The 26,445-nt window shown below is 38.1% G+C and overlaps 2 protein-coding genes across 3 annotated transcripts in view; both read left to right on the forward strand.

Moving 5' to 3' along the window:
- Nucleotides 1-14,773, forward strand: part of PRKAA1 (protein kinase AMP-activated catalytic subunit alpha 1) — a 19,466-nt gene extending 4,693 nt beyond the window's left edge. The window contains 8 exon segments of the mRNA XM_064641590.1: nucleotides 1,008-1,149; nucleotides 2,381-2,474; nucleotides 3,724-3,868; nucleotides 5,588-5,675; nucleotides 6,567-6,791; nucleotides 8,113-8,599; nucleotides 8,986-9,112; nucleotides 11,698-14,773. Of these exon segments, the coding sequence (XP_064497660.1) occupies nucleotides 1,008-1,149; nucleotides 2,381-2,474; nucleotides 3,724-3,868; nucleotides 5,588-5,675; nucleotides 6,567-6,791; nucleotides 8,113-8,599; nucleotides 8,986-9,112; nucleotides 11,698-11,942 (1,553 nt within the window). The 3' untranslated portion in view covers nucleotides 11,943-14,773.
- A 738-nt stretch (nucleotides 14,774-15,511) lies between these two features.
- The window catches only part of TTC33 (tetratricopeptide repeat domain 33), a 38,330-nt gene continuing 27,396 nt past the window's right edge, over nucleotides 15,512-26,445 (forward strand). Inside the window, exons 1-2 of one of the 2 annotated variants that reach the window (XM_064641592.1) lie at nucleotides 15,512-15,780; nucleotides 15,975-16,203. In XM_064641592.1, coding sequence (XP_064497662.1) covers nucleotides 15,983-16,203 — 221 coding nt within the window. In that variant the 5' untranslated portion in view covers nucleotides 15,512-15,780; nucleotides 15,975-15,982. Of the gene's footprint in view, nucleotides 15,781-15,833; nucleotides 15,906-15,974; nucleotides 16,204-26,445 lie in introns of those variants that run through there. The other variant, XM_064641593.1, reaches the window with a different exon arrangement.

Below are 26,445 nucleotides of genomic sequence, written 5' to 3' on the forward strand. Positions count from 1 at the left end.
AATTTGGCTTATCTTCAAAATGTTCGAATCAGGGTGGCAAATAAATATGGTATATTTATAATTACTGCAAGCAGAAACCATGCAGATAGTGCAGCTTTCTAGTGGAAGAGATATTTAGCTTCTAAATGTTTTATCTGTGATCCAGTGTTGGGTTTAAGAAAAATATTCTTAACAACTTCCTTGTGACTACTTGTAATAGCTCCTGCAAAGTTTAAGTCTTAAAGAGGGGCAACTGATTGGGAAATATTTTACAGTTTAAAGAAAAATTAAACTCCTCAGATTCTTTTCCACTTCCAGGAATGTATGAGGTTGCATGTTTGCATTGTTTTTCATTGTTACTGTTGCATTTCATTTTGTGCATTTCTGGTAACTTTTGCCACTTACTTTATATAGTAAAGCTCTGGTGTTAACTGCACAGACTGTGAGCTTATAGAGCATAAGACTGGTCCAAGGACAGATACATTTTTGTAGGTAAACTGATCAGATGCTCATAGTGGTAATTCAGAGCAATTGCTGAAACAGGCTTCTTGAGGGAGGGATAATATCGATTTCTTTAGTAGAGTGATCTCTGCAGATAAAGTTGAAGAGATACAAGAAAACATGTTTGAGTGGGTTACCAAGTAAGCCAAAAGCTTGGACTGACTTATACAGAGAGAGAAAATGTTCTCTCTAATTAGCAAGGATGGCAGGGTTTCAGGATATGCTTTGGTTTTGTTTTTGTTTTTTTCTAATATTGCAAAAAATGTAGTCATGCTGTGAGACTTTTCAGGGTAAGCTTCAATGTTTTTCTTACATAGACACATCTTCTAATGCTTGAATTGTGGAATAAGTTGGAGCAGGGCAGAAGAAATTACATACCATCTGATTTTCAACCTCCCTAAAGATAGTGGGGATATGTGGAATGCTAACACCTTAACTTCTATTTCTTGGTTACAGTCAAAATGGGCAAATAAGGTCTTTACTGAGCAGTTGAAAACCCTGACTAAATACTTCCTTGTTTCTTGCAGTTGGAAAACATGAGTTAACTGGACATAAAGTTGCAGTGAAGATTCTGAACCGACAGAAGATTCGCAGCCTTGATGTTGTAGGAAAAATCCGCAGGGAGATTCAGAACCTCAAACTCTTCAGGCATCCTCATATAATAAAGCTGTAAGTTTTGTTTGCTGTAATCAAACATATTTAAGCAGTAATCTCACTGATCTGAAATATGTTTAAAGGGCAATACTACAAACAATATCTTGTCAAAAAAGTAACCAGCTTCAAAATCTGCAGCTGTGCCCTCTGTAACATACTTTCACAAAACTTATCTTTCCTGCAGGCTGGACAGCTTCCCTTAGATCTTTGCTTAGAAATTCTTTGGACAGGTATATAAAAGGTAATGTCATGACAGATACTTCTAGTAGCATCCATCTCTGATTTTAGAGGCTACTTCATTTTTGTTTTTCTGTTTATATTTGATCTTTTTTTTTCTGCTTAGAAAATGAGTTATTAAGAACAAATCTGTAAAGGTCATTCTTACAGTACGTTTATGGTATTTTCTCAAAATGTTCTTAATGATGTGCTGGTCAGCGATCTCTGTTTTTTCAGTGTAGATTGCTCTCAGGAAGCTTTTTCTGTGTTTAAGAACACGCAGTTTGTTGTATGTGATTGATAATTCTAAAATTTTCAATATAGCAGCTACCCCGTGTCTAAATGTGGTATTTACAGTATGCCTGTTTACATTTCTTAGTTTATCCGTAGTTCATCAGTGGATTTCAGAGTACAGCTAAGTATATCCCAGAACAGACTCCTCATGTCTGGTCTGTGGAAACAAATTATAAAAATAATTGACTTTCTTTTGACTGTAATTTCCTGCAAAGTTAACCTGCACCTCTAGAGTGTAGGTGACTTTCACTGTCTTAGTCATGATGTTGGTGTGTTTTTATTGGTAGAATCTTGCTTCCCTACTGCCAGTGACAGATGCTATGTTTATGCAATCCCTTCAATTTGGCAACAGCTGTTACACTGAAGCTGAATTGTATTGTGTAAGATCAACTCACTCACTTCTGAAGTGGGTTAGTTTTTAGAAGACTATTGAGCTGATTTGTCAGCAAAATTGCTTGTGCTGCCAGTTAGAGTCCATGAATGAGTCCAAAGGACATAGCTGTAGCCAAAGCAAAATAGGAAGTGTCACTATACCAATTGAGATATCAACATGAAAAATGAAAGAGGCAACAGTGAGAGGAAATAGCTTCTGAAACATATTGTCATTCCAGTAGCTGTAGATTGACTGAAAAAATATTTTAAAGTATATTTTTATCTGACTGTTTGTACAACTTTTAACTAAATGTAACTAGTCTTTTATTGAGTGTGGAGACTAATAGATACCTTCTATTATCAGGTACCAGGTCATCAGCACACCCACTGACATTTTCATGGTGATGGAATATGTTTCAGGAGGAGAACTGTTTGATTACATCTGTAAAAATGGAAGGGTAAGAAGTAAGCCAACTTTGCAAATCGGTGACTTGAATTGTGTTATTGCTTTTGCAACATTCCTGTGTCACCCCACACTGAGGGGACAGACAAATTTGTTTCGGGTATCCTTGCCAGAATGGTACAATTAAAGGTTTATTTTGTCTACAGAATATTATGATTAGCACAGGATTTATGATTAGAGTGGCACAGGCTTTCAGTGAGCAGAATCAATGCAGTACAGTTTATAAATAGTTTAGTATGGAATTTCTAACACAACTTAACTTATCAAATCACCCAGACCCTCTGCAGATCTAGTCAAATCTTAATACATATTCTTCTGTGTCAATATAACAATCACAGTCTAGACTTGAAAATCATATGAAAGAATACAAGTGACTCAGTTCTCCGAGGAAGCAGGGTATTGTGGAGGCATCTGTAGCCACTGAAAAGTCATGAGTCTCATTCCCACTTATGATTTGTAACTGTTTGATGATAAAAGACACTGCTCTGGCTCCTGTTGCACTTCCTTATTCCATGACAGTCTCATCACTGCCACGAGGCTGGCTGGTTGCCTGGGAACTAAAGGCTGGTAAGGAAGTGGGTAATCAGCCTTGCATCCAGGAATCTTGAGGCTGGTGGGGAGGGTGAGAAGTCTGGTTTGTCTGCTTGGTTCACAGGATCTTCAGGGCCTGATAATGAGGGAAGGAGCATGAACACATGACTCACTTGGTCACAGATGGCTGCTTGCCTCATAAAATGGAGTTATTAAGCTATCCTCATTATCAGGGGCTGGGACCGGGGGACCAGTAACACTTTGTTAAATGAAAGTGTGTTTTCGTGTATTCTGCTTTAATTTTGCTGTTATCAGTTAAAATACACTTTATGACTGTGTTTTGTTCCAAAACTACAAGTGGTTATGTGTTAGCGCATTTCAGATCTTTATGTGTGACTTTGTCATTTTTCCTCTTTACTAATATGTTAATTTTCAGTGGCAGAGTACAAACTAGATTGATATGTATCTAGCTGGAGTAGCTGAAAACTGTTTCTTCAGTAAAACCCAGTATTGAAAAGCTATCAGTAGTAATTGTGCACTTATTACTGTCTTTGAGTCTTAGAACAGCTTCTGTGAAAGCTCCGAAGTCGCCTCGAGAGACTGTATAGAATGCTTCATTTAGTTGTTGGGGAAAAATTTCCTCTAGCTCATACAAATGAAAACAAGTTAACTTCCACTGTCTCATAATGGTTTAAAATCTTTGTCTATTTTAGCTTGATGAGAAGGAAAGTAGGCGTCTGTTCCAGCAAATCCTTTCTGGTGTGGATTACTGTCACAGGCATATGGTGGTACATAGAGATCTGAAGCCTGAAAACGTGCTGCTTGATGCACACATGAATGCCAAGATAGCTGACTTTGGTAAGGATTTCTTTTTTGTGTCTGATTGCATCTCTGGTGTTAGAACCTGTTAATAGCTATGGGAAACATTAATTAAAGTGTGTATACTTGAATATCCTGGTGGTGGGACACAATACAAGAGCATCAAGAGTATAAATCTAAAGCAAAATAATGTTCCTGCACATCTACTAAACTTGTTTTCCTCTCAAGCTTGTTTTTCAAGTATCTTCTGTGACTAGGTCAAATTCTGAACTAATTTCTTTGGTTTTCCTTAACAGTACTTTCTCTGAAATGCTAAATGAACTTAGTTCCTGCCCTTTCCACTTCAGAACTCACTGCTGTTGCCTGTCTTCACAATCCGTAAAACGTAGGTGCTTGGAAGGACAGTGCAGGAGCAGTTCACCATCTTTAAGAACCACAATGCTATAGTAAAAGAAACTAGTCCTCCTATTAAATCAGACTGTTGAAAGAAAAAGAAATTAAAGTGTAAAAGTAAAAATAAGAACAGTCAAGTCTTGCAACCTCCTGTGCTTTTTTGCTATGTATGGGCTTAACTAGTCAAAAAGCTTATTTTTCATAGCTGTTTGTGACATAGCTGCAGAGAAGCCTTGCCACTAGTCCTTGGAACTATCTGAGTCAGGAACCCTTACCATATAAGCATAGTAGGGTATCTATGCTGCTATGTCACGATGATATATCTCATGTAGTCATAGTGGACAGGCCCTTGTAAAGTATTTTGAGTCTCCAGTGAAAGGTGCTAGGTAATGTTGAGTATTCTAAGTATGTTGTAAAATCATGGTGGTCACCTGTGGGCCCTGGGAATCATACTGATTTCTCATGTGTAGAAAATGCTGTGGGTGAAATGGCTTACATGGCAAAGGAATGAAGTACAGTAACTTAATGTCAGTAAAACTGTAGCACTCAGTTAATCATGACTAGTTAATAAAAGCTTTTGTGTATTAGGATATGAAAGCTAGTCAAGCCGTACTCTTTCATCTCCACACACCACCACTACCCCACTGCACACTCCCTGCTGCCCCATAAAAGGGCTTCCTTCTTGGAGACTGAGTTCTTTGGCTTATGGTAGTCTTGATCATGCAGCTTCTATTGAAGAAACTAGAAGATATTTTCCACAGGTCTTGGACTTTACTGAGGGCTGGTGAATGAAGGTGGTCTAGTTCTAAAGCAGACTTCAGTTGCTAACAGAGTATCTAAAAACTAAATTGCTGAACTGCAGTGATTCCAGAACCAGCTGAACAATGCAGCGGTTTAAATTGTGGTGAAGTCATGTTTATTCCTCAGCTCCCCTTAGAGAATTTTCGGAAATTCTGTGGTAGTGTCTTTCACTTTGGCATTTTAGAAGCAAATGTGGTTTTTAGTACTTTCGTGTTAATGACCAAAGTCCTATCTTGCTATTCTGCTTCATCTCTCTTAGAGCAGCTTTGTTCTCTGTCACGCCTGTGTCATCCAAACTGAACTGGTTTTTGTCTTGGAATGAATATGTTTTCAAACATTATGGCAATAATGTTGATGTTACTCAGATTTCTGGTAAACTAAACAGAGGATTATGTGGCACGGTCATATGAGAATTTCAGTAATTCCAAACAATGTTATTTCTTAACTGTGATAAATTTGTTAATTTTCTAATTTGATTTACTAGTGGTTTGTTCTAGGTGGTATATGCAGTGTGAAATCGTTTTGCTCCCTGAATTTTTAGTAGTTACTTTTATACACTTTCAGGTCTATCAAATATGATGTCAGATGGAGAATTTTTAAGAACAAGCTGTGGTTCCCCTAACTATGCTGCACCAGAAGTAATTTCAGGAAGGTAGTTTCTTTTATATTGGATACATGTGTGCATGTACTTCAGTCATTTTGCTGCTTGATTCTAAAGGCTACAAAACTAGTTCAGTTGACAACCTTGATGCTGAGAAACTCTGGGCTGTTAGTGGTATTGATAATTTTTCATGAATATTTAAAGCTTCTGTGAACTAGCTTTGAATAATTCCTGTAAAGTAGAGCTGATGTCTGATGCCACAAATCCAGTGTGTACAATATGCCTGAATTGGTTTAAAAATCTCATGTACAGCTCATACCTTGGAAGGAAAGGTGCAGATAGAGTTACAGGCAAAGCCTGCTGTGAGGTTGAGTAGCAGTGAAATACCTGCTGCAGAGTAGATACTCAGTCTGGAGGTAACTTGCCCTTTTGTGGACTATGATTGTCAAATCTGCTTTCAGCCAACTACCCTCATTTTGTCAATTGTTGATTGGAGACCAGATGTCTGTTTTATTCTGGCAGTAGCACACAATATGTGACGGGTTCTTAAACTTGGACTTGTCTTAAACTTTTCGGCCTCGATTTGGGAGATAGGTGACTTTGCACAGATTCCTTTAAGACATTGGTAACAATTTACGACATAGGCTTTTTTAGTAGTAGATGCATGTTTTTTTTCAGTTTGCCATTGTTTGAAATTTCATTGTGGATTATTTTTATATAATAGAGAGGAAAGCTCTGTACTCGTGCCCTGTTACATATTAGAAGGGGAAGGACATTAAAGTTCAAGGGAGGCATGGCATAGAACTGAACTGGTATAGTACTTGCACATCAGTTGTCCTAAGTTAATGTGTTTTTAATTACTGTGATACAATGTAAGAAAGTTGAAGAAAGAAATATTTAAATGTATTGTACACAAATAACTAATAGTTAATCTTTTCACAGATTATATGCAGGCCCAGAAGTAGATATTTGGAGCAGTGGGGTTATTCTCTATGCTCTATTATGCGGAACACTTCCATTTGATGATGATCATGTGCCAACCCTTTTTAAGAAGATATGTGATGGTATCTTTTATACCCCTCAGTACCTGAATCCATCTGTAATTAGTCTTTTGAAGCACATGCTGCAAGTGGATCCAATGAAGAGAGCAACAATCAGAGACATTAGGTAAAACTCTAACTGATGTCTGATCACCAGATGATGGAATTACAATGGTGCAAATCTGGAGAGCAAAGAAATCATTGATACAGCTTGTGCATGTTTTTTAGACTGAGATGAAAAATTCGGCTTCTGGTGGTTTGGTTTTAGCTCTGACAGTGCTCATTTTCAGTGGACAATGAAATATGTTTTGGAGATCACAGTAAAACAAATTTTGTTATATATAGAAGTTCTGAGAAACTTTAGGTTTAAGACTGCCATAGCAAAGCTGTTTACCTGCAGAATGCTTTGCAAAAGTTACACTATATAGACTTCTCTGGGTAGAAAAAAATTGTCTTAGCTGTTAAGAACCACTCTTCTGTATTGTACATGTCTGAGGAAGCTCTTTAATCTGATAATAAAAAAGTTGTTGAATAATGTTGGTTACAGAGCGTGGATGGATTATAAATCCTTAACAGTTCTGTTTAGAACAACTAAATAGCAGAACTAAACAACTGAAGCAGAAGTCATATTGTTTAGTAAGGAACAAAGAAACTTCTCCTAAGAGGGAGCAGGGGAGGGAGTCAGAAGAGGCAGCCCTTTCTGCAGCAGAGCAACCATAAGAAGAGGAGGAGGAGGAGGAAGGGACTGAAATTATAAAAGAGAGAAACCACCTGATCACTATCCCTAAATTATTTGGGAGATAGCAAAAAGATTTCAGCCATCAACCAGGTGAGCAAATTCTCAGCTGGTTACTCCAATGCTGGGATGTTGGGACCAAAAGTCAGGAATTAGAGGGTGAGGAAGCCTGGCAGCTGGGATCCCTTGCTTGGGATAAGGCCATTGACAACAGGATTGTAAAAGGATGAGGAGTCTTCAGTCTTTGGAGGTGAAAAAAGGTATCCCTTCAGAGAAGGTCTTGCAAACTCCCTAAGCAAATGGACCATTGCTGGAGGAGGTATATCCTGTATCTGAGAGAATTAGCTATAGTGGAGGTGATCTGTAGCAACCTGGATGGCAATCACGTGTCCAAAGACTGGTGAATATAATTTTATATAAAAAGCTGGTTGATGAGTTATAGAAAGATGTTTCTGGAGCTCAGGTAGTTGAAAACCTTACAGTGAAAAAGATTGGGGTTTTTTCAGTCTCTTGCAAAATATCTACTAAAATCTTGTGCAGGTGGTGGTTAACTTTATGTGCTGTTGTATTTCCTGTGTTCCAGGGAGACTTGGACTGGCAACTGTGATTCTTCTTGTACAGACTAAAATGAATTTTATTTTTTAAAAGACTTTCATGTTAAAAATGTTTACGTTACTTACATGCACTCAGAATTTTTTATTTTTAATTGTAGGGAACATGAATGGTTTAAGCAGGACCTTCCAAAGTACTTGTTTCCTGAAGACCCGTCATATAGCTCTACCATGATTGATGATGAAGCCTTAAAAGAAGTGTGTGAGAAGTTTGAGTGCACTGAAGAGGAAGTGCTAAGTTGTCTATACAGCAGAAATCATCAGGACCCTTTAGCTGTTGCTTATCACCTCATTATAGATAACAGAAGAATAATGAATGAGGCCAAAGACTTCTACTTGGCTACAAGTCCACCAGATTCTTTTCTGGATGATCACCATCTGTCTCGACCTCACCCTGAAAGAGTGCCATTTTTAGTAGCTGAAGCACCACGTCCTCGCCACACTCTTGATGAGCTGAATCCACAGAAGTCAAAACACCAAGGTGTGAGAAGGGCTAAATGGCACTTGGGGATCCGGAGTCAGAGTCGACCAAATGATATCATGGCTGAAGTTTGTCGAGCAATTAAACAACTGGATTATGAATGGAAGGTAACAAAATAGAGGATCTTTACAGCAAACAATACATTTTTGTTTGAGCTGTGCAGTTAAATAGCCCAGAGGTCTGAAACTGTATTTTTGCATACTGGGATATGATCTCATATGCCTGTGCTGTGCAAGAAGGGTTTTGGGGGAGGCTGTTCATGCTGACAGGAAAATAAGTTGTGCTAACATGTCTAAGTTTTCTGTTGGGGCTGTAGGAATAGTTTTTTTTCTGTTGGCTAAAAAAAACCCAAAACCAAAAACCACACAAAAAACCCCCACAACCCACAAATCCAACAGGTAAGCTTAATAAATACTAGTGAGTTGAAATGACAAAAACAACATGCAGTGATTTGCAAGCAGTTCTGGTTACTGACTCATCTCCTTTGTACTAGGTTGTAAATCCATATTATCTGCGTGTTCGAAGGAAGAATCCAGTAACAAGTGCATATTCCAAAATGAGTCTACAATTGTATCAGGTGGACAGCAGAACATACTTACTGGACTTCCGCAGTATTGATGGTATGTGAAGAATTACTTAAATTAATTGAGTTGTAAGGGAAATCATTCTAAATGCAAACATAATTTATTTACTTAGAAGTGTTGCCCTTTATTATTTTAAACCAATCTAATCTGTATTAGTGTTTCTTTATTCCTTCCTGATCTAGTGTTCCTTTTTTTTTTTTTTTCCTCCTTACTGAACTGTGTTTATTTCTACCCGTGAGTTTTCTCACTTTGCCCTTCAAATTTTCTTCCCGATTGTGCTGAGGTATCAGCTGCCAGGCGGAGTCAACCCACCAGTGCTAATGGTAGCTAAAATCTGAGACAGGAATTGTATGCTTGCAGTAAATAAAGTCTTGAAAACATTTGGTCTAATCTGTAGAAAGAGATATTTTATAGAGTGGCAGTAGCAGACCATCAAATCCTGGTTGGATGTCTTCCTGGAAATGAGTGGAGGAGCTAATAAACACTGACCACAATGCTTGTTTATGGGCATAGTAGAATAAAGCAAAATTACCTACAGCCAGTGGTGTAGATGACTAGCCTAGGAAAACATTGCATTTATTGAAGTGTGGCTTCATTACAGCATAGGATGGCTAAGACTGTGTCCCATGACAGTTTAATCTGATATGATTTAGCCATACAGTTCTTGCCTTGTTCCTTCTAACAGTACAGGTACTTGCTTAGATCCAGTGGTGCTTGACCGAAGGGACCAGTGGCTATCCTGTGCTAATTTACTGCAATATAGGACAAATGGCGAAGACAAGTTCTCCATCAACCTGCACCTCAGGAAGTCCCCTATCATCCCCACATCACCATTGGCCAATCAGAACTCAAATCAGTCCAGCAGTTTAATTACCTTGGTAGCCTCATCTCCTCAGATGGTAAGATTGACGGGGAGATAGACAATAGGTTAGCAAAGGCATATAGTGCTTTCAGAAAGCTTCATAAAAGAGTTTGGTGAAACAAAACACCTGAAGAAAAATACAAAGATCAGTGTTTACAGAGCCATGGTGCTGTCTACTCTCTTATACGGATCTGAATCATGGGTCATCTACCGCCACCACCTGTGTCTCCTAGAATGCTTCCATCAACGCTGTCTCCGTTCAATCCTAAACATCCACTGGTCAGATTATGTGACCAATACATCTGTTCTTGAACAAGCAGCAGTCACAAGTATAGAGGCCATGTTGATGAGAACACAGCTCCATTGGGCAGGGCACGTCTCCATGATGAAGGACCACCGCCTCCCTAAGATCCTGCTCTATGGTGAACTTGCCACCGGCTGCCGCAAGAGAGGAGCCCCAAAGAGGAGATACAAGGACTCCCTGAAACAACATCTCAGCCTTGGCCATATTGACCATCATAACTGGTCTACTCTGGCCTCCAATCGGGAGGTCTGGAGACACACCATCTATAATACTGCTGATGCCTTTGAGAAAGCACGCAGGATCACCCTTGAGGAGAAAAGGCAACGCAGAAAGAATCGTGTCTTGCAGAATATACCACCTAAGGAGTCTTTCTGCTGTGCCTTTTGCAACCGGACGTGCCTGTCTCGTATTGGCCTTTTTAGCCACCAACACGCTTGCAACAAATGTGGGTAGAGCCCTTCCCAAATCTTCGTTCGCAAAACCCAGCCATGATGATGATGAGGACAAATGCCATCCCTGTTGGAGAGGGGATGACTGCTTAGAGCCATGCAGCTGGGGGAGAGCAGCCTGCTACAGTCCTGGTTTCAACTCATAAGGAAATACAACCCAAGGTCGTGGATTTGTCATATTTTTTCCAGCAGTGAAGCTGATTTGATGTTCCTTTCTATCCACCATGCTTAACTGTTCTCTGTTCCACTTAACAATTTGTACTTAAAAATAGCTTTGTGTAAACAGGAGAGATTGCCTTGTCACTTATTTGTCCTGAAATAACTTCGCAGGTGCCAGGTTAGAGTCAAGTTAATGTTCAGTATTTAAAGTAAGAATTAGAGATGCTTCATCATAACACTACCACTAAGAGGAAACTATTTCCTCCTTATGCTGAAGGTAAATGTAAGCTGGTGCAGTACAGCATTCTAGGTGAAAAACTTCCAGAATTGAAGGATAAATTAATGCAGATGCTAGTGATTAATTTAATATACTAATCATAATAAAATCATAATAAAAATGCAAATAATAACAATGTATAAATACCCAAATATAAAAAATAAAAATAGAATAAAGTAGATACAAGCAAAAAACATCTACAAAACATTTGAACTATTACTGAACTTAATCTTATGCTATCTTGTTTTTGTTTTAAGTAACCTAAACTGAACTATTAGCTGCTGAAATAAGTTCATGAAAAATATGGCTGGTGCTGATCTAAACTAGATGTAAATGGTTGTGGACCACAGTTTAGAGTACAGAAATAATTAGCATAAGGACGACGGCTTTTGTGTTACTATGTATTTAAGCTTTTATTTTGTATCAAATATACAGTTGCAAAAGCTATTTATGTATTAATCAAGATTTTAAAAGACAAGATTTGGAGGTGTGAGGTGAAGGTATTTGCTTTTCCTGTAACTTATTTGATGCTGATTTCCCAATTTTCCTCCTCTCTTCTCTTGCCCCCAGATGAAATTACTGAAGCGAAGTCTGGGACTGCAACTCCACAGAGATCAGGTTCTGTGAGCAACTACAGATCTTGTCAAAAAGATTCGGATGCTGATGTGCAAGGAAAATCTGCAGATACGTCCCTTACCTCATCAGTGAACTCTTCACTTGACTCCTCCACAGCTGACGTAACTCCAAGACCAGGGAGTCATACAATAGAATTTTTTGAGATGTGTGCAAATCTGATTAAAATACTTGCACAATAATTTTGAAGATGGGCTTATTTCTTTTATAGCAATAAGCATGCCTAAATCATAGTCAGATGCTTCCAGTTATAATCAAGTTAAATTAACTAAGGCGCTGAAAAAGCTAGCCACAATGCAATTTGCACGGGGATTAAAATTAGTATGGGCAGTTAGCATATATTATTTTGAAGCTAGAGTGAATTCTGATTGCCTGCTGCCCAATGGCATAACACAGGTACAGGAAATAACATGCCCTTTGGGTAGTGTTTATAATATTTTACATTGAGTGCACATTAGCTTGCATATAACACTTAAATTAGATGGACCTCCTTGGTTTTTTCACTGGTAATACATATGTCTGACGCACTGTAGGTAAATGTACTCTTACTAGTTCAGTGACCCAAATATGACTTGTTGGTCACCCTCTACAGTTGTGACTCAGTTGGTCAAAACTATCATTAACAGTAATGTGTTAAAACTGCTATGTTCCTTCCCCCTTATTTGACAGTAAATAATAAAGACTAGTTTGATATGTTACAATGTACTATTTCTAACAATACATTTTATTACATGCATGCAAATCCAGCCAGTTGGAAATGTGTGCAGGTGCTCTTTAATGCACTGAGGGTGAAGTTCTGTTGGCAGTGAGTAGAACAATTGAGTCCACAACAGCGGTAAGAGACTTAATGCTGAGAAGACTTGGCATCCCGTGGGCTAAATGAAAATGTTGCAGTGTGGAGAACTGTGAGCAAGCCCCTGGTCTGTGCATATACCTTAGTGTGGTAGTAGCACAGCAGCTCCTACTGCAGGCTGAGAATCCTTTTCCTTAGAAACAGTTAAGGGCACAGCTTAAGGGCTGTTTCATGCTATTCCAGAATCTAAAATTGACAGTTTTTTAACATACAAGTTTATACTTTGATACAGCTAGTTATCACATGTTAACTTAGGATGTACTGTGTAGTGTTCACTTTGCAGTTAAAACTACATATAAAGGTTTTTATTTTTTCCCAAGCTGCCTTAATAGCAAACATTGCTATTTAATGTAACTGAATTAAAGTCTAACTTCTCAATAGAACGTTGAAAACTGATCATAACAACTTGAGTGCTAATATTGAGAAAGTTTTCAATAGTAAATCACAATTACCCATAACAAAAATCTTTCTGCATTTATGGTTTTTGCAACATTTTAGGAAGAAAATTGAACTTGATATGTTAAAATGGCAGATAGTACTTGTACCTTTAGCCTCTTGCAAATTGGATATAATTAGCCACAGTTCCATTTTCATCTAGCCCTTATTAGACATAAACAGTCATAAAATATTTAGGTTTGCATTCAAGAATTAATGTTCCCTTCAAAATAATCTTCATGACCTACTAAGTTTCAAGGGATAGGCTGGAAATCCAGGCATTACTATGAGCAGTGAAACCTGGACTCTTCAAATGGATGGCAGTTCTTGCCAATGACTGAGGTTTTATTCATGAGAGACTGATAGCTACAGATATAAGAACAGTTTAATCCTGGCCACCTGGCATCAGTCCAGAAATTAATGTTTTGATTATGCACAGAATCTGAAGAAACATAAAGCTGCTTTAAACCCAGCTGCTGTAACTCTGTTCTGAACTGGGTGATTGTGAGGTCTGTCTAGTAGGTGGGTACTAGTTACAACTTCATTTCTTTATTCTCAAGTGTCACACATGGTCTCTGTAGGGACATTGGCTGTATCACTGTACCTCAAAGTGGAACATAAAGTTTTGCGTTTAAACTCCCCAGGTTCAGATGTCAATATGAGGGACCAGTTTGGGTGTACTGAATAAATCAGTGTTCGTTTTTGTAATCCTTTTATTTCAAAATTACTAAATATTGCACTTGCATAAACACTACAAACGCACAGGTTTTTAAATTGCAGTAATTCCTCTTCTGGAATTGGTTTGGGATCACTTACATATGCTAAACTATTTATAAATAGTATCTGCTCCTTGTAATGCTGACAACAAATGCCAGGTGTCAAGGTGCAGATAGCTTTTAATTTTTATATACCTTTTTGGCCCTCTTGTGCATTAAGACAACCACGTTTTTTCCTTAGTTTCGGTAATCTGGAGGTTAAAGCAAGTTTCTGGCAGAAGTGTACAATATGTGTATTTTAAATAAAGTAAATTTTTATTGGTATGGTGGATCAGTTTTGATGGTCAAAGGTTTTTTGATTGAACCGAGATTTTTATAGGGAATGGGAGGGGTAGAAAGGGGCACTAACAACCTAGTTGAACTCAGTTGCCTATTGTGTGACTTTCCTATGCTTTGTAGATCTTGCTGTTGAAATTGCTTTCTTCACATGTTCCTATTGATCTTGCAGACCTTTAGCATTGCAGTAGAAGCTGCCAATAGGCTGTGAAATGGAACTTCACTAGAGAGTTGCCAGAGTTGTAAGGAGGCAGCTTATGCAAATACACAAATTGGTCAAGTGTGTTATCTGTATTCCCAAGCATACTCCTTTTGGAGTACAATGAATTATCTTGCCTTTGTATTGTAACTTTTTCAATAACATGGATGAACCTGACTGTCCATGTGCAATATAACTCACTAGGTAATGGATAAAAATTCATCTTGGTTGTGCAATATTAAAAAAAACTTTCATGTTTGTCTTGATATTAGTGTTTAATACAAACTTTGAACTAAATTTTATTTTACCAGTTGATTACCATTGTAAGATATGAAGTCCTATTCTTTAACAAATATGTGCCTACTTCTTCTGTTAATTTCTTTTGACAAAGCTGAATGGCAAAAATGCTTGTTTATAACTGTGTAACTTTTTAAACTTTCAAAACTTAAAACCAAGTAAACATAAAATACTGAACCATCTTGTTTGAAACGGTGTGCATGCTGTCTTTCAGTGTTGTGTATGTTATAAGTGGACAAGAACTGTTACACTTGTTTTAAAAACAGCAGCTATTACAATTTTAGAAGGAGCAGCAACACGACAAAGGACTGCAGAATTCCCAGCAGGCTGGTTCCCCAGCTGAGCTCACAGGGTCTTGCTGTTTTTTCCTAGATCCTGTAAACCCTTTCGGTGCGAAAAAGGAATTTGCGATGGGAGGGACACTGAATACTCAGTGTAAAAGCTGCCTTTTTCCCCCCCCCGTGGTCACTCGCCTTGTCTGCCCTTTCCACTCATCGCGGATGGGGCTTTTGCCTTGGTATTTGTCCCCGTAACTTGGGAACAGTTTTAAACCCTGCAGCGTGTCTTTTTTTTTTTTTTTTTTTTTTTTTTTTGTTTTGTTTTGTTTTTTGTTTTTTTGTTTTTTTTTTTTTTGGTCTTCCGTTTAGAGTTAAACCCCTTCCTGATCAGCCTTGGTCACTTTTCCTTGTGGTATATCCCGGCGGGAGCCGCCTTCCCGCGGGGCGTGACTGTTGTCCCAGGCGCAGTCGGTGCTGCCGAGGTGGCCCGGCCATTCCCGCGCCCCACACCTGTCCCCCTGCGGCACTCGGGCATCAGGAACGGCTGGTTCCTACAGGGACGAGTGTTGTCGCCCCTCCGCTGTTGTCGCTCTGCTAACCGGCGCTGTCCCGGTCCGCACACGCATCCCGGCGGGAGCGGGGAATAGCCGGCCCGCCGCACTAGTTTCTTTACCCCCGGTAGCCTCAGGGCAGCGGGATTTCACACGCACTGACACCCCCAGCCGCGGCTGTCCTTCGGCGAACTACAGCTCCCGGCTGTCCCTGGCTGCCGGAGACCTTCCTTCCCTTTCTTTCTCCCTTCTCTTTTCTTCCTGCCGCTGCCGCCCCGCCTTTCCGCTTCCTGCCGCTGGGTCACGGGTGGCGCGGCACTTCCAGCTCGGGGGAATTGCCCAGTGGGAGCCGCAGGTAACGGCAGTGGGGCTCCAAACTGGGCATCCCTCATTAACGCTTGTGGTGGGACCATGGGCAGAACAGGCGTGGGGGACTGCCAGTCTGCTCCACGTTACTGCTCTGGGGTCGAGAGGAGTGAGGTGTGTTTTGTATTCTGTGTGCTTAAATGTTGCGTTACCTAACTACCGAAAATGTATTTTTTTCTCCAGTTCTCCAGATGGCTTCTTTTGGGTGGAAGAGAAAGATTGGTGAGAAGGTTTCAAGAGCCACTTCTCAGCAATTTGAAGCAGAAGCTGCGGATGAAAAGGATCTGGCTGGCGATGATGATACTAACTGGGTGCATGCAACCAAGAGAAGAAAGGAAATTCTCTTAGAAGACTGTGTGAAGAAAAGTAAGGAGCTCAAGGATGAAGGTGCAGACTTGGCTGAAAATAGGAGGTAGTGATGTTGTCTTACGCTTTTACTGAATGAGTACTATGTGCTATTTTAATCCCTTCTCTAAACAATAGGTAATTTGTTAGTATTTGCGTTTACGTTTTTCATATTCTAAAAAGTGATAATTTCATTCTGCCTTTGCTGTGTGGTACTAAATAAGTTGTTGCCTTTGGTGGTGGTGTCAGCTGTGAAGGAGCATGTGTTCTCATAACAACAACAAAAAAGAAGGCAAGAGATAAAAAACTGGTTGGATCTGAAAGTTGAAAGGGTAAATAAGATGCAGTGAGATAAGCCGTACCGTAAGTAATGCTTTAGCTACTCTTGAAAATCTGTGTTTTCTCTTATTGAGGGTAAGCCTATTTTAAATGTGTACAGTGCCCAGGCAAATACTGCAAAGCAGCCAACGCACTGTTAATCTGCTAATGCTTTTGGAAAGTCAGGTTCAGGTTGTTGCTCTGCATGTATTTTGTTTTGGATGTTGTATATCTTTTCTCTGTGGATTCTGGTGTGCTTTTTTGGGGTTTTTTTGTGTATTATGTAAAGTGCAGTAAATCTCTTGAACAGCAGCAAATAATCTGTTGTAGGTGTGGTTTAGGGCAGGGAAATACTGAGCAGCAGGTAGGTTTTGGTGCTTTTAATATCTTCAGTTGGTCTTAGAAATTGAGTTCTCCATTACCTGTCAAAAAACAGTACAAAAGCTTAACCCATCCATAAGGATTTCTTGTAAACTTAGCGAGAACTATATCTCATCAGAAATGCTTTTAAGAACCACTGAGAAACTCTAAATGGTTTCTAACAGTTATGAGAAAAAACTTAACATTCATACCTGAGGCTTAACAGAAGTTCTTACTTAGAATTGTAATTTCCATCAGTTACTCTAGCATGCCCTGTACAGTTCAGGCAATGATGGTGATGTGGTGCTGCTGGGGTACATAACTTTCAGACTGATTTTTCTCTTAAAAAAAAAATCACATTGGTTGAAGGATAAACTTACAGTGTGAGACTTTTATTACTTAAACAGGTGAAACAGTTGATGTACCATTACAGGGAACTTGAGGAAGCAGTCTGAAAGGAGTGTTTATCCTGTCAGGTTGAAAGTGGTTGCTGTAATTGTGTTCAGATTTATGTGGTCTATTTCTTGAATATCCATCTGTACAACATAAGCAGACATAATTAAATACTTAAGGTAGATTCTTTCCTGAAATATGGCGTAGTAACAATTAAGGAAAGATTTGAGTCGAATTGTGTAGCATGTAGGTAAAAGGATGGTATCTCTTCCACTGAAGAAACTCAGAAGAAAGACAAAGAGTGAGCACTAGAGACTAACAAAGGTTGGTTCTTAGTTGGTGTCACTTGTGGAGTGGAGATAAGGGGATTCGAAAAGAAAACAGACTTGTGAAGAAGCAAGAGGCTAAATAAATAAAAGAATGGGAAGTAATAAATTCATTTCTTATAGAGGAGAGACTCAGAGGTAATGTGCATGGCAAAAATTAATATGATGAAAGGTGAATTTTATAAGCGGGCCTACTATTACTTAGGTAAAATAGTGATTACCACCTTTATGTGGTGTCAATCTTTTTAGCTTATTTTCTGGTAATGGAAGGCAGTGATGGTGTTAAAATCCTTACCATGGATTTGTTAGTCTCTGTGTGTATAGTAAGTCTGTTTCTGTGGATAAGTGAAATCTGATCGTTTTATGTTTGCATAAACATAAATCGATCTCAGTAGTTCTTTGGGGGAGGGAATAATGAATAGGCTTCCTGGGTGTCAGAATTTGTACAGCCGCTTTATTTGCCCATCAGCAAACCTGGGAATGGTGTGGATGAATTGTTTGGGAGGTGATGGCACTCTGTGGGTTTTCAGCTTTGATGGAACCTACTGGAGGAGTTATTTGTACTTGCTGTAATGTGTGTGCATGAACCTGTGAAGCTGAGACAGAAGAAAAATGGTGATGAAGACAACAGTTTCTGATGCATATTTTAGTCTTTTTGTGGGATGGGAGGAAAGATTAGGAGACAAGCAGAAAAAGGTGTTACACTATGTTGATTGTCACAGTGGATCTGTTATTGTGAAAAACATGGTTAGGAGATCCTGACCTAGAAGTAGGCAGTTTTGAAGATGGCTTGTGAATGAGTGATTTTGTCAGAACAGCAAGAAAAGGCAGACATGTGGAAGAAGTGTCATATTTGTTTTTTTTGAGGTTTGAGGAGTAATTAAACAAATATGTACAAACATAACACAGTCTTTTGGGAACAGGCCCATAGGGAGATTCTTGGGGCTGTCCTGAGCAGAGCCAGGAGTTGGACTTTGATGATCCCTGTGGATCCTTTCCAACTCAGGATATTCTGTGATTTCTGTGAACAGAATACTGTCTGTTGATGGAAAGAATGTAGAATATTACAGAAGAGAAAATGTTTTTGCTTATAATCCTGGTGGATTATCTAGCTTGAGACATCAGTATGGATGTGCCCATACACACTGGAATTAAAAAAAAAATGGCAACAAACTCCAACCAAAAAAGCAAAAGCAAAATCAAACCAAACCCCCAAAATCACAATCCAGGTTAGTTTTTTTGTGTTAATAGCCCTACACTGTTTTAAATCTAACATAAGTTCATGTGCTCAGCCTCTGTATTTTGAACACAGCAATTGTCATTACAGTATATTTTGACTGGTAGGTAGGGAAGTCTTCGACTATGGCCACACAACGGTGAAAAAAATAAAGGGTTTAGGAGAGTTTAAACAGTGGAATATAATGTCCTCAAGCATATGGCATGTGAGAGCTAACAGCAAGAAGAAAAACTTCTGTCAGACTAGTATCCTCCGTATAACTGAGTTGCCTATTCATGCCAGTAGCTTTGCAATCACCCTTTTGTGCTGTTTTCAAACTACGAACTTCCTTATCTGCCCAGTAAGTGGCGATAGAGTTCTTCTCAACGTACCCTGAAGAAGTGCAGAATTTCTGTTGGAAAAAGACACTACTGGGTTTAAATTCTTATTGATTTGCATTTAATTTTTCGGTTTTGCTAAATTGAAGTTAATACTGCTCTTGCTCCTGATGATGTTTACTCCATTTTGTACTAAAAAAACCAACTCCATCTCGATTGGGAACGTCTTATTGTTGGCTGGAACACTCTTATGTTAGGGATTCACCTATAAAAATAAATATTTGTGTCACTTTGTCACTTGGTGTATAAATTATACTGATTAATAAGATTTTATTCTTAATTTCCTTTAGACTTTGCAGCAGCAAATTAAATAAGGACATTAAATAAGCAAATTAAATAAGTGCAGTGAGCACACCAGATAACAAGTCAATTTTTATGAAACTATTTATTTCTCTAGAGGGATTAATTTTTTAGAAATACTTAATTTAATTTTCTAATCTACTGAAAAAATTGGACTTTTCTGGAGGGTCAATTTTTCCACATTTTAGCAGCTGAGACTTCTTCCTCTGATGCTCATGCCAGCATAGCTCCAACATGTGTAGTTTGTGATTTTTTACCTATATATGGTATATACCTATATATGAGTTTGTCTTTCTCACTAGACATTGTAAGATGTCAGATGATGAAGCACATACCTTTAAAAAGTATCTTTAGTGTAGTGGTAAGTCAAGTGTCACTGAACAAGTATGTTTAGCAGATAGAGCAGAGGAATAACACCTATTTAAATTAAGTTGAAAAGCCTTCCATCATGTTGTTTTAACTCTTGTATTTGTTCCATTTGCCTGTGTCTTTCAGGTTTAGATTATGATAAGTACTTGTTTACTAATAAGTTATGAAAATGCTAAAGTAATAAAATTGCTTTCAGATTATATTGATAGTTCATTTTGATGCAACTAACATGGCAAAGGATCATTATGTTGAAATTGCCTTTCAATTTTCAGTCAATGAAACTGATGTTACTTACCTAATATAGTGCTAATAAAGAGGTTTCCCAGAAGATCCAACAGCTGCCTTTGGCAGAAACATTTCAACAGCTTAATACGCTTAGTTACATTATGGAGTAGCCCAGGAAAAGTGGAGTATGTTAGAGAGAAGAGGGATCCAGGGGAGCTGGTTACATTTGTTTTAAGTTACTCCTCTCAACTCAAGAGTTATTCATTCTGATGAAGAGGAAATCAAGAAAAGGTGAATAAAAGTCCTTCATGGATGCACAGGAAGCTCCCGACAAAATCCAAACATAGAATGGAAATGTACAAGAGGTGGGAGCAGAGTTGTGTGATGCATGGGTTGGGAAAGCCAAAGCCCACCTGGAGTTGAATCTGGGGAGGGATGTGAAGGGAAAAAAAAAAAAGGGCCTCTACAGGTGTATCAGTAGCAAAAGGAAAATGAAAGATGTGGGTCCTCTACTGAGTGGGGTAGGGAATCAAGTGATAAATGATGCAGAACAGGCAGAGGCACTCTCTATCTTTTTTGCCTTTACTTGTAAGACTTACCTTCAGGAACCGTGGGCCATGAGACCTGAGGGAAAGTCTAGAGCGAGGAAGACTTGCTCTGGGTGGAGGTAAGTTAGAGTATGAAATGTTTAGATAAAACTAATGTATAGAAGTTCATGGAACCTGATGGGGTGCATCCTGGAGTGCTGAGGGAGCTGGTTGATGTCATCACAAAGACTTCAACTGCATTTTAAAGGTCATGACAGCTCCTGTTTGCTGCTAGAAAACAAACATCACTCCTTACCTTCATGAAGGGAAAGAAGGAGGATTCAGAACTTTTAGGGCAAATAACCGTAAAGCTATATATGGGGACAAATTATTCTGGAAACCATTTTGAAATGTGGGAAGTACAAGAAGGTTGTAGGGAGTAGCTGGCATTGATTAACAAAGGTGCAATTATGATTGGCCAACCTGAGAGATGACAGATTGATCAGAGAAAGGTATAGATTTTCCATCATTGTTGATACTCAGAACCCGCTGGACAGAACTCCACCTGAGCAACCTCCTTCAGGTGACCCTGCTTTGAGCAGGGTGATTTGACTAGATGATCTCTAAAGATTCACTCTAGTCTTGGCCGTTCTGTAAATATATCCCATTAAAGCTACAGACACAAAGAAATTCAAAAAACTGCAGTTTGCTCTTCCTTCTTACCCTCTCTGTCTGCTGACTTCATTTAAAGCAAAGATATATTTCAAAAAGTTAGAAAATCAAAAGGATTGATTCAGTAGATAATTTGGGAGTCTACAAATTCTTATTTCTGGCTCCTAAAATTCTGTTAGGCTGCTGGGTATAGTGTATTGGGAATGTTGATGCTTCCATAAGACTAATCTGAAAGCCCTACAGAGTTTTGATTTTTATGATTAAGTGTGGGAGAAATTGTTGGAAAATGCTTATGATGAAACTAGGAGAATGTACTAAGTACTCACTCCTACTGTTCCTTGTAGGCTAAAAATAACTGGTGTCAGTATGGATGTAATTTGCATGCCAGGAATAATTAGCAGGTATATATAGTGCTTTCCTCCTTCAGAGTGAATTACCAGTATTAGTGTTCTTCAAACAAAATCAAACTTTTTGGTATCAGTAATTATTATCTTTGATTAAGTAGAGAGTTTTCTAGGGTCAGTCATGCAAAAATGCAGAGAAAGTAAGTAGGTTTTGCACTGTAAGTAAAAATGTACAGTGTGAATAGGGGCTTGATTAAAATTTTCTTGAGTTCTAGTCAAAATACCTGATCAATTTTTAATGTTTTTCAGTGTTTAGCATTACTAGTTTGTGTCTGTATAAAACTTGGTTTCTATTACGATTCCTTGAGAATGCTTTACACATGGGACACTCACTAAAGAGCCTAAGGGTGTATAAGATGGAAGTCTTGAGTGCAGAACACATGAGCTGAAACAGAAAAGGGTGAACAAGTAAGAACCTTGTACCTTTGTTTTTTGGAGAAAGCATGTTACAGCTTCTCTCTTATTAGTCAGAACATACAGATTGTTTTTCAGGCCTCATAACCTTTCTACAGAATTGAAAAAAGTGCAGAGAGTGGTTTGTAGTGTTTAACACGCTCCCGTAAACTGCTGTGTGAAGTAATACATAATTTTTGTCTAAGTTAATTTTTATTGCTGACTCTATTGGTTTTTGCCACTTACCGATAGAGTTGTTGCTTCCTGGTGATGCATCTTCTCTCATTGAGGAGGAAGTTCTTTGCAGACTGTTAAAATAGTTCTTTAAGGTGTAATTTATCTTTAAATTAGCTTTTTTCTTTTTGCTCTGGAAAACATTATTTTCCAACAGCTGGTTATTATTGGCAAAGCAGGAGTTCAGTTATGAAATTGTTACTAATTTAGTGCAGATTTTTCTGAGAGTGTGCTCACAGAGTTTGCATGATTTTGAGAGTGTCTTTTTGTTAGAATTATTGTTCCTTGAGGATGTTGAAATATGACATTGCATGATCCATCTGTATTTGAATGTGTGCATATTTTTGTAGGTATGTATTTGTAAATAGAAGCAGAAGGAATATTCGTAGAACAGCTGTAGACTGTTCTATGAATTTATATATATATGTACACACACATCTATTTGTATCTTCCTTAAGAGAAAGCATAATTTAATTGACGCCTTCGTATCATCCTGTGTAACTTCAGAAAGTTATTGTTGTCAGCCAAGATACGAATCATTATTCATTCAAGGTTGCTTGGTAATGTAAGGAGAAAGAGGTATTGACATAATTAATCTAATGGGTACTTCACACGTTACCACCATTTTGTGGTGCTTTTGCCTTCCTGAACTGGGACAAACTGGGAGAAGGTTGTCCACAGCCATGCCAAGGCTGCAGCTGGGAGTAATGCTGCTCAGATGCCAGTATCTGGGAATGTTCCCTGGAACCATGAGTGTCTTAATGCAGGTACAAGCTCTGGGGCTGCAGCATGGCTGAAGTCCTCCTGTGAACACTTCAGGTGAGGGACCAAAACTTACTTGAGGGGAAATTGGGCCTAACTGCGAGTACTTGCTTGGAGATCAAGGATAATTTGTGTTACCTGACTTTGGATTTAAGTTTAGAGGGTCTGTTCCTTCTATGTGTGAAATGTAGTTTACAGAATTTTGTAAGTGGAAAACTGTTTATTCACTGTACATCTGCTATGCAGTGTTTTTTTTTTAATGAGTTCTTCAAAAATGTGTCTATGTACTTAAAACCTCCCCTCATACTTCAGTTTTTGTCACTCATTATCATAGCTGTGCTTGAAAAATTAAAATTCTGAAAGCACATGTGCCGGCATATTTCTAGCCTTGTAAATTATACAAAAGTAGAGAAATTAGTTCCACCTTTTCTTACTTAATTCTTATGAGAGCCTGTGATTTTCTTTGAATCTGATGTGGGTATACCACCAGTCTTTGAGATATTTTCTGACATCAACGTTTACAACCTTTTGCTGCATATGAGGGACAATGGGTTTATATATCAGGGTGCAAGTGGTGCACTTTTTTTTCCTCTAAGTGCTGTGTTGAGGCGAAATGTTTCGCTGTGAGTTTCTCTCATAGACGGATTGATTTCTGAAACTGTCTTCATTCCTTTTCTCTTGCTGCATATTACTGTGATAAACTGAGACAGGGATTGTCTTTTAAAATATTAGACTTGGTGACAGTATAACCAACAGTACTGCCATCCTGCAAAAAAACAATCTCTGCTAGCAGGTCTGTACTGGTGGCAAGATGGCAGCTAGAGGTTCATGTTAATACTTGAATACAAAGTCTGTCTAGCAGATTAAAGAACATGTTTCTGACTTGAGCTAAGAGATTTTGCCTATAACTTCAGTTAGACATTCTAACAGTGCAGCTTTTAAATGTAGACAATTCTATTATTTATATACCTAGTGTAAAACCACTTTACAAGAGGCAGTAATTTACATTAACAGTATAAGCAGTTTTTGCACAGAAATACAACCTGGGGCCTTTTCCATATCCTTCATAGGATTCCCGGTATTAATGACATCAAGGTGGATACTGTACACTATGATCATAGCTCATTTTTTTAAAGTTACGGTTTTGTGGGTTTGTTTATTGTCTGGATCTACTGTTAAATACATCTATTTGCTTTTACTTGAATAATAAGCCCTTTGAATTTAGAAATTATTTTTTCATAATATTATTTCTCTTCATAGGGGAAGCTGCAGGGAAAAAATTAAGTGATTTCCTAATTTAATATCTTTTGTCCAGTTGTTCTTAAATTCTAGTTATTGTTGCTGACAGAGATAATATTCCCTTCCACTGCTTTTGTTTTAACTGTCTCTGTGGTTCATGGAATTTAATTTTGAAACAGTAATTCAGTGTCCTTTGCCTGATCCATATTGAACATGGTGTATATCTGTTGTTCATATCTTCTAAAATTAAAATGTACTGAATTTAAGGGATTATAATTGCCCATCGGCATGTGGTTCAGGAATTTTCTAAGGAAGTAGGATATGGCATTGTGTTTTGTTACAAAGGTCTTGGTTTCTATGTATATGTCAGATTGCTTTCCAGTTCCCTAGATGGTGTCCTCCACCTCTTAGGGCATATTGTGAAAGTATCCTTAAACTGAAAAGGATGCTTAGCAGTAAAGGCTCAGAATAAAAATTCTCATCTTGTTCAGCAGGGTCCTTTGAAGGTGTAATTCAAATAGCAGGTGGGGAAAATTGAGAGTGGTACATTCTTGTTTTACGTTGTGGAAATATTTGGTTTTGTAGAAGTGATGATTGTTAAAGAGTTGACTTCATAACATAATGTACTACCACAAGAATAATTGCTTGGAAGGGTCCTGTACAGTAATCAAGTTTCTATTATATATTATAATATATTATACTATATGTATAGTATAATATATTTTATTATTTATGTATTATTAAATTTGTATTATAGGGTCATCAAATTTTTAAGAACCTGATTTATTGTGTGTGTTGCCTGTCTTTATTGGTTTTTTTTGTTCTGTTGATTTATTTACATGGGAGTTAATGATGTAGTAATTTTGTAGACAATTGTTAAATTATGTCAGGGCTGAGTTAACTGAAAGCAAGGGCTGGTGTGCACGCTGCATAGCTTTGGTTGTTTGCAAGTGAGATATCTAGTCCAAGGTTGCAGTTCTATCACTGATTATGCTGATTTGAATTGGAGTCAATGTGACCCAACACTCCTCCCCTTTCATTTCCACCACTTTGCAATGGTCCAGTTTTTTTGTTTTACTGTGGGGGGAGACAGCTCACAGTACCAATTTGTCATAGGGCTGGAGAAGAAGCCTAGCTGAGAAATAGTCTATTTCTGGTTGCTACTTGGTGTTTTCAAACAAACTGGTATTAGGACAGGTCATAACCTGGTTTAGACTGTTGACTTGGTTCAAGAAGCAAGAACTTTTATACTGGTGCAAAGCAGGGACAAGGGAGGGGGCTGAGGTAAAGAAAGTGCAGAATGACTTTTGAGGACTGACTTAATAGAAAGTTGCAGAGTCATTTGAAGACATTTGTATTTGCCTTTCAGAAATGTGGAAGAATTCCAATACTTTCTATATTGTCGGTGGAATTGAATGAACAAGGTTTCAGAATTTATTTATTTTAGTAGCTGATTTCTTTTGTGATATTCAAAAGTAAGAAAGGAACTCCAAACAATACTGGAAAAAAATTTAGGAGTGTTGTTGACATACAGAATTAAAGAAATTAATATAAAATTAGAATAATAAATATTAAAAGGTTCTAATGAACAAATCACTGTAATAAAACCTAAGGAAACCTTCTGCAAATTACTTTTATAAGCAATTATACTGAGCATTTTGTAACAAAAAATCTTTAACCTGGCTCTCTTTTTCTGTGTAATTTATTGTTTTTTTTAATATAATTTAACTGATTGTGAGGTTGTCAAAGTTATTTGGTTTTGGTCATCATATTCTGGTAACAAATTGAGGTTGAGAGAGCAAAATCTTAAACATTGAGCAAAACTGGAAAAAATCTACCAAGGTAGGTGTATTTCTTGGTCTAAAGACAATTCATTGGTGCTGTTAGAGTTTGTAGATGGTAGCTTTTGTTAAATCCAGGAAAAGGAATTGTAGAGAGATAAGGCTTTTTTTAAGTCAGACTTAATTGTGTTTATCTTATCAGTGTGATCAACTTAATTTTTAAAGAGAGAAGGTAGCAAAGAATTTATGTTAAAGGGCATATTTTTATAGCTGAGGCAAGAATCTTTTCTCCAGAATGCAACATTAAAGCTATCAAGCTTTGCTTCCTTTTTTGTTTTTTTCTCCATATGAAAAGATCTTCCAGTTCACAGATGCTTTACAGCCTTGTTCAT

The sequence above is a fragment of the Pseudopipra pipra genome, chromosome Z (genome assembly GCF_036250125.1).
Source record: "Pseudopipra pipra isolate bDixPip1 chromosome Z, bDixPip1.hap1, whole genome shotgun sequence".
NCBI classification, from domain to species: Eukaryota; Metazoa; Chordata; class Aves; order Passeriformes; family Pipridae; genus Pseudopipra; species Pseudopipra pipra.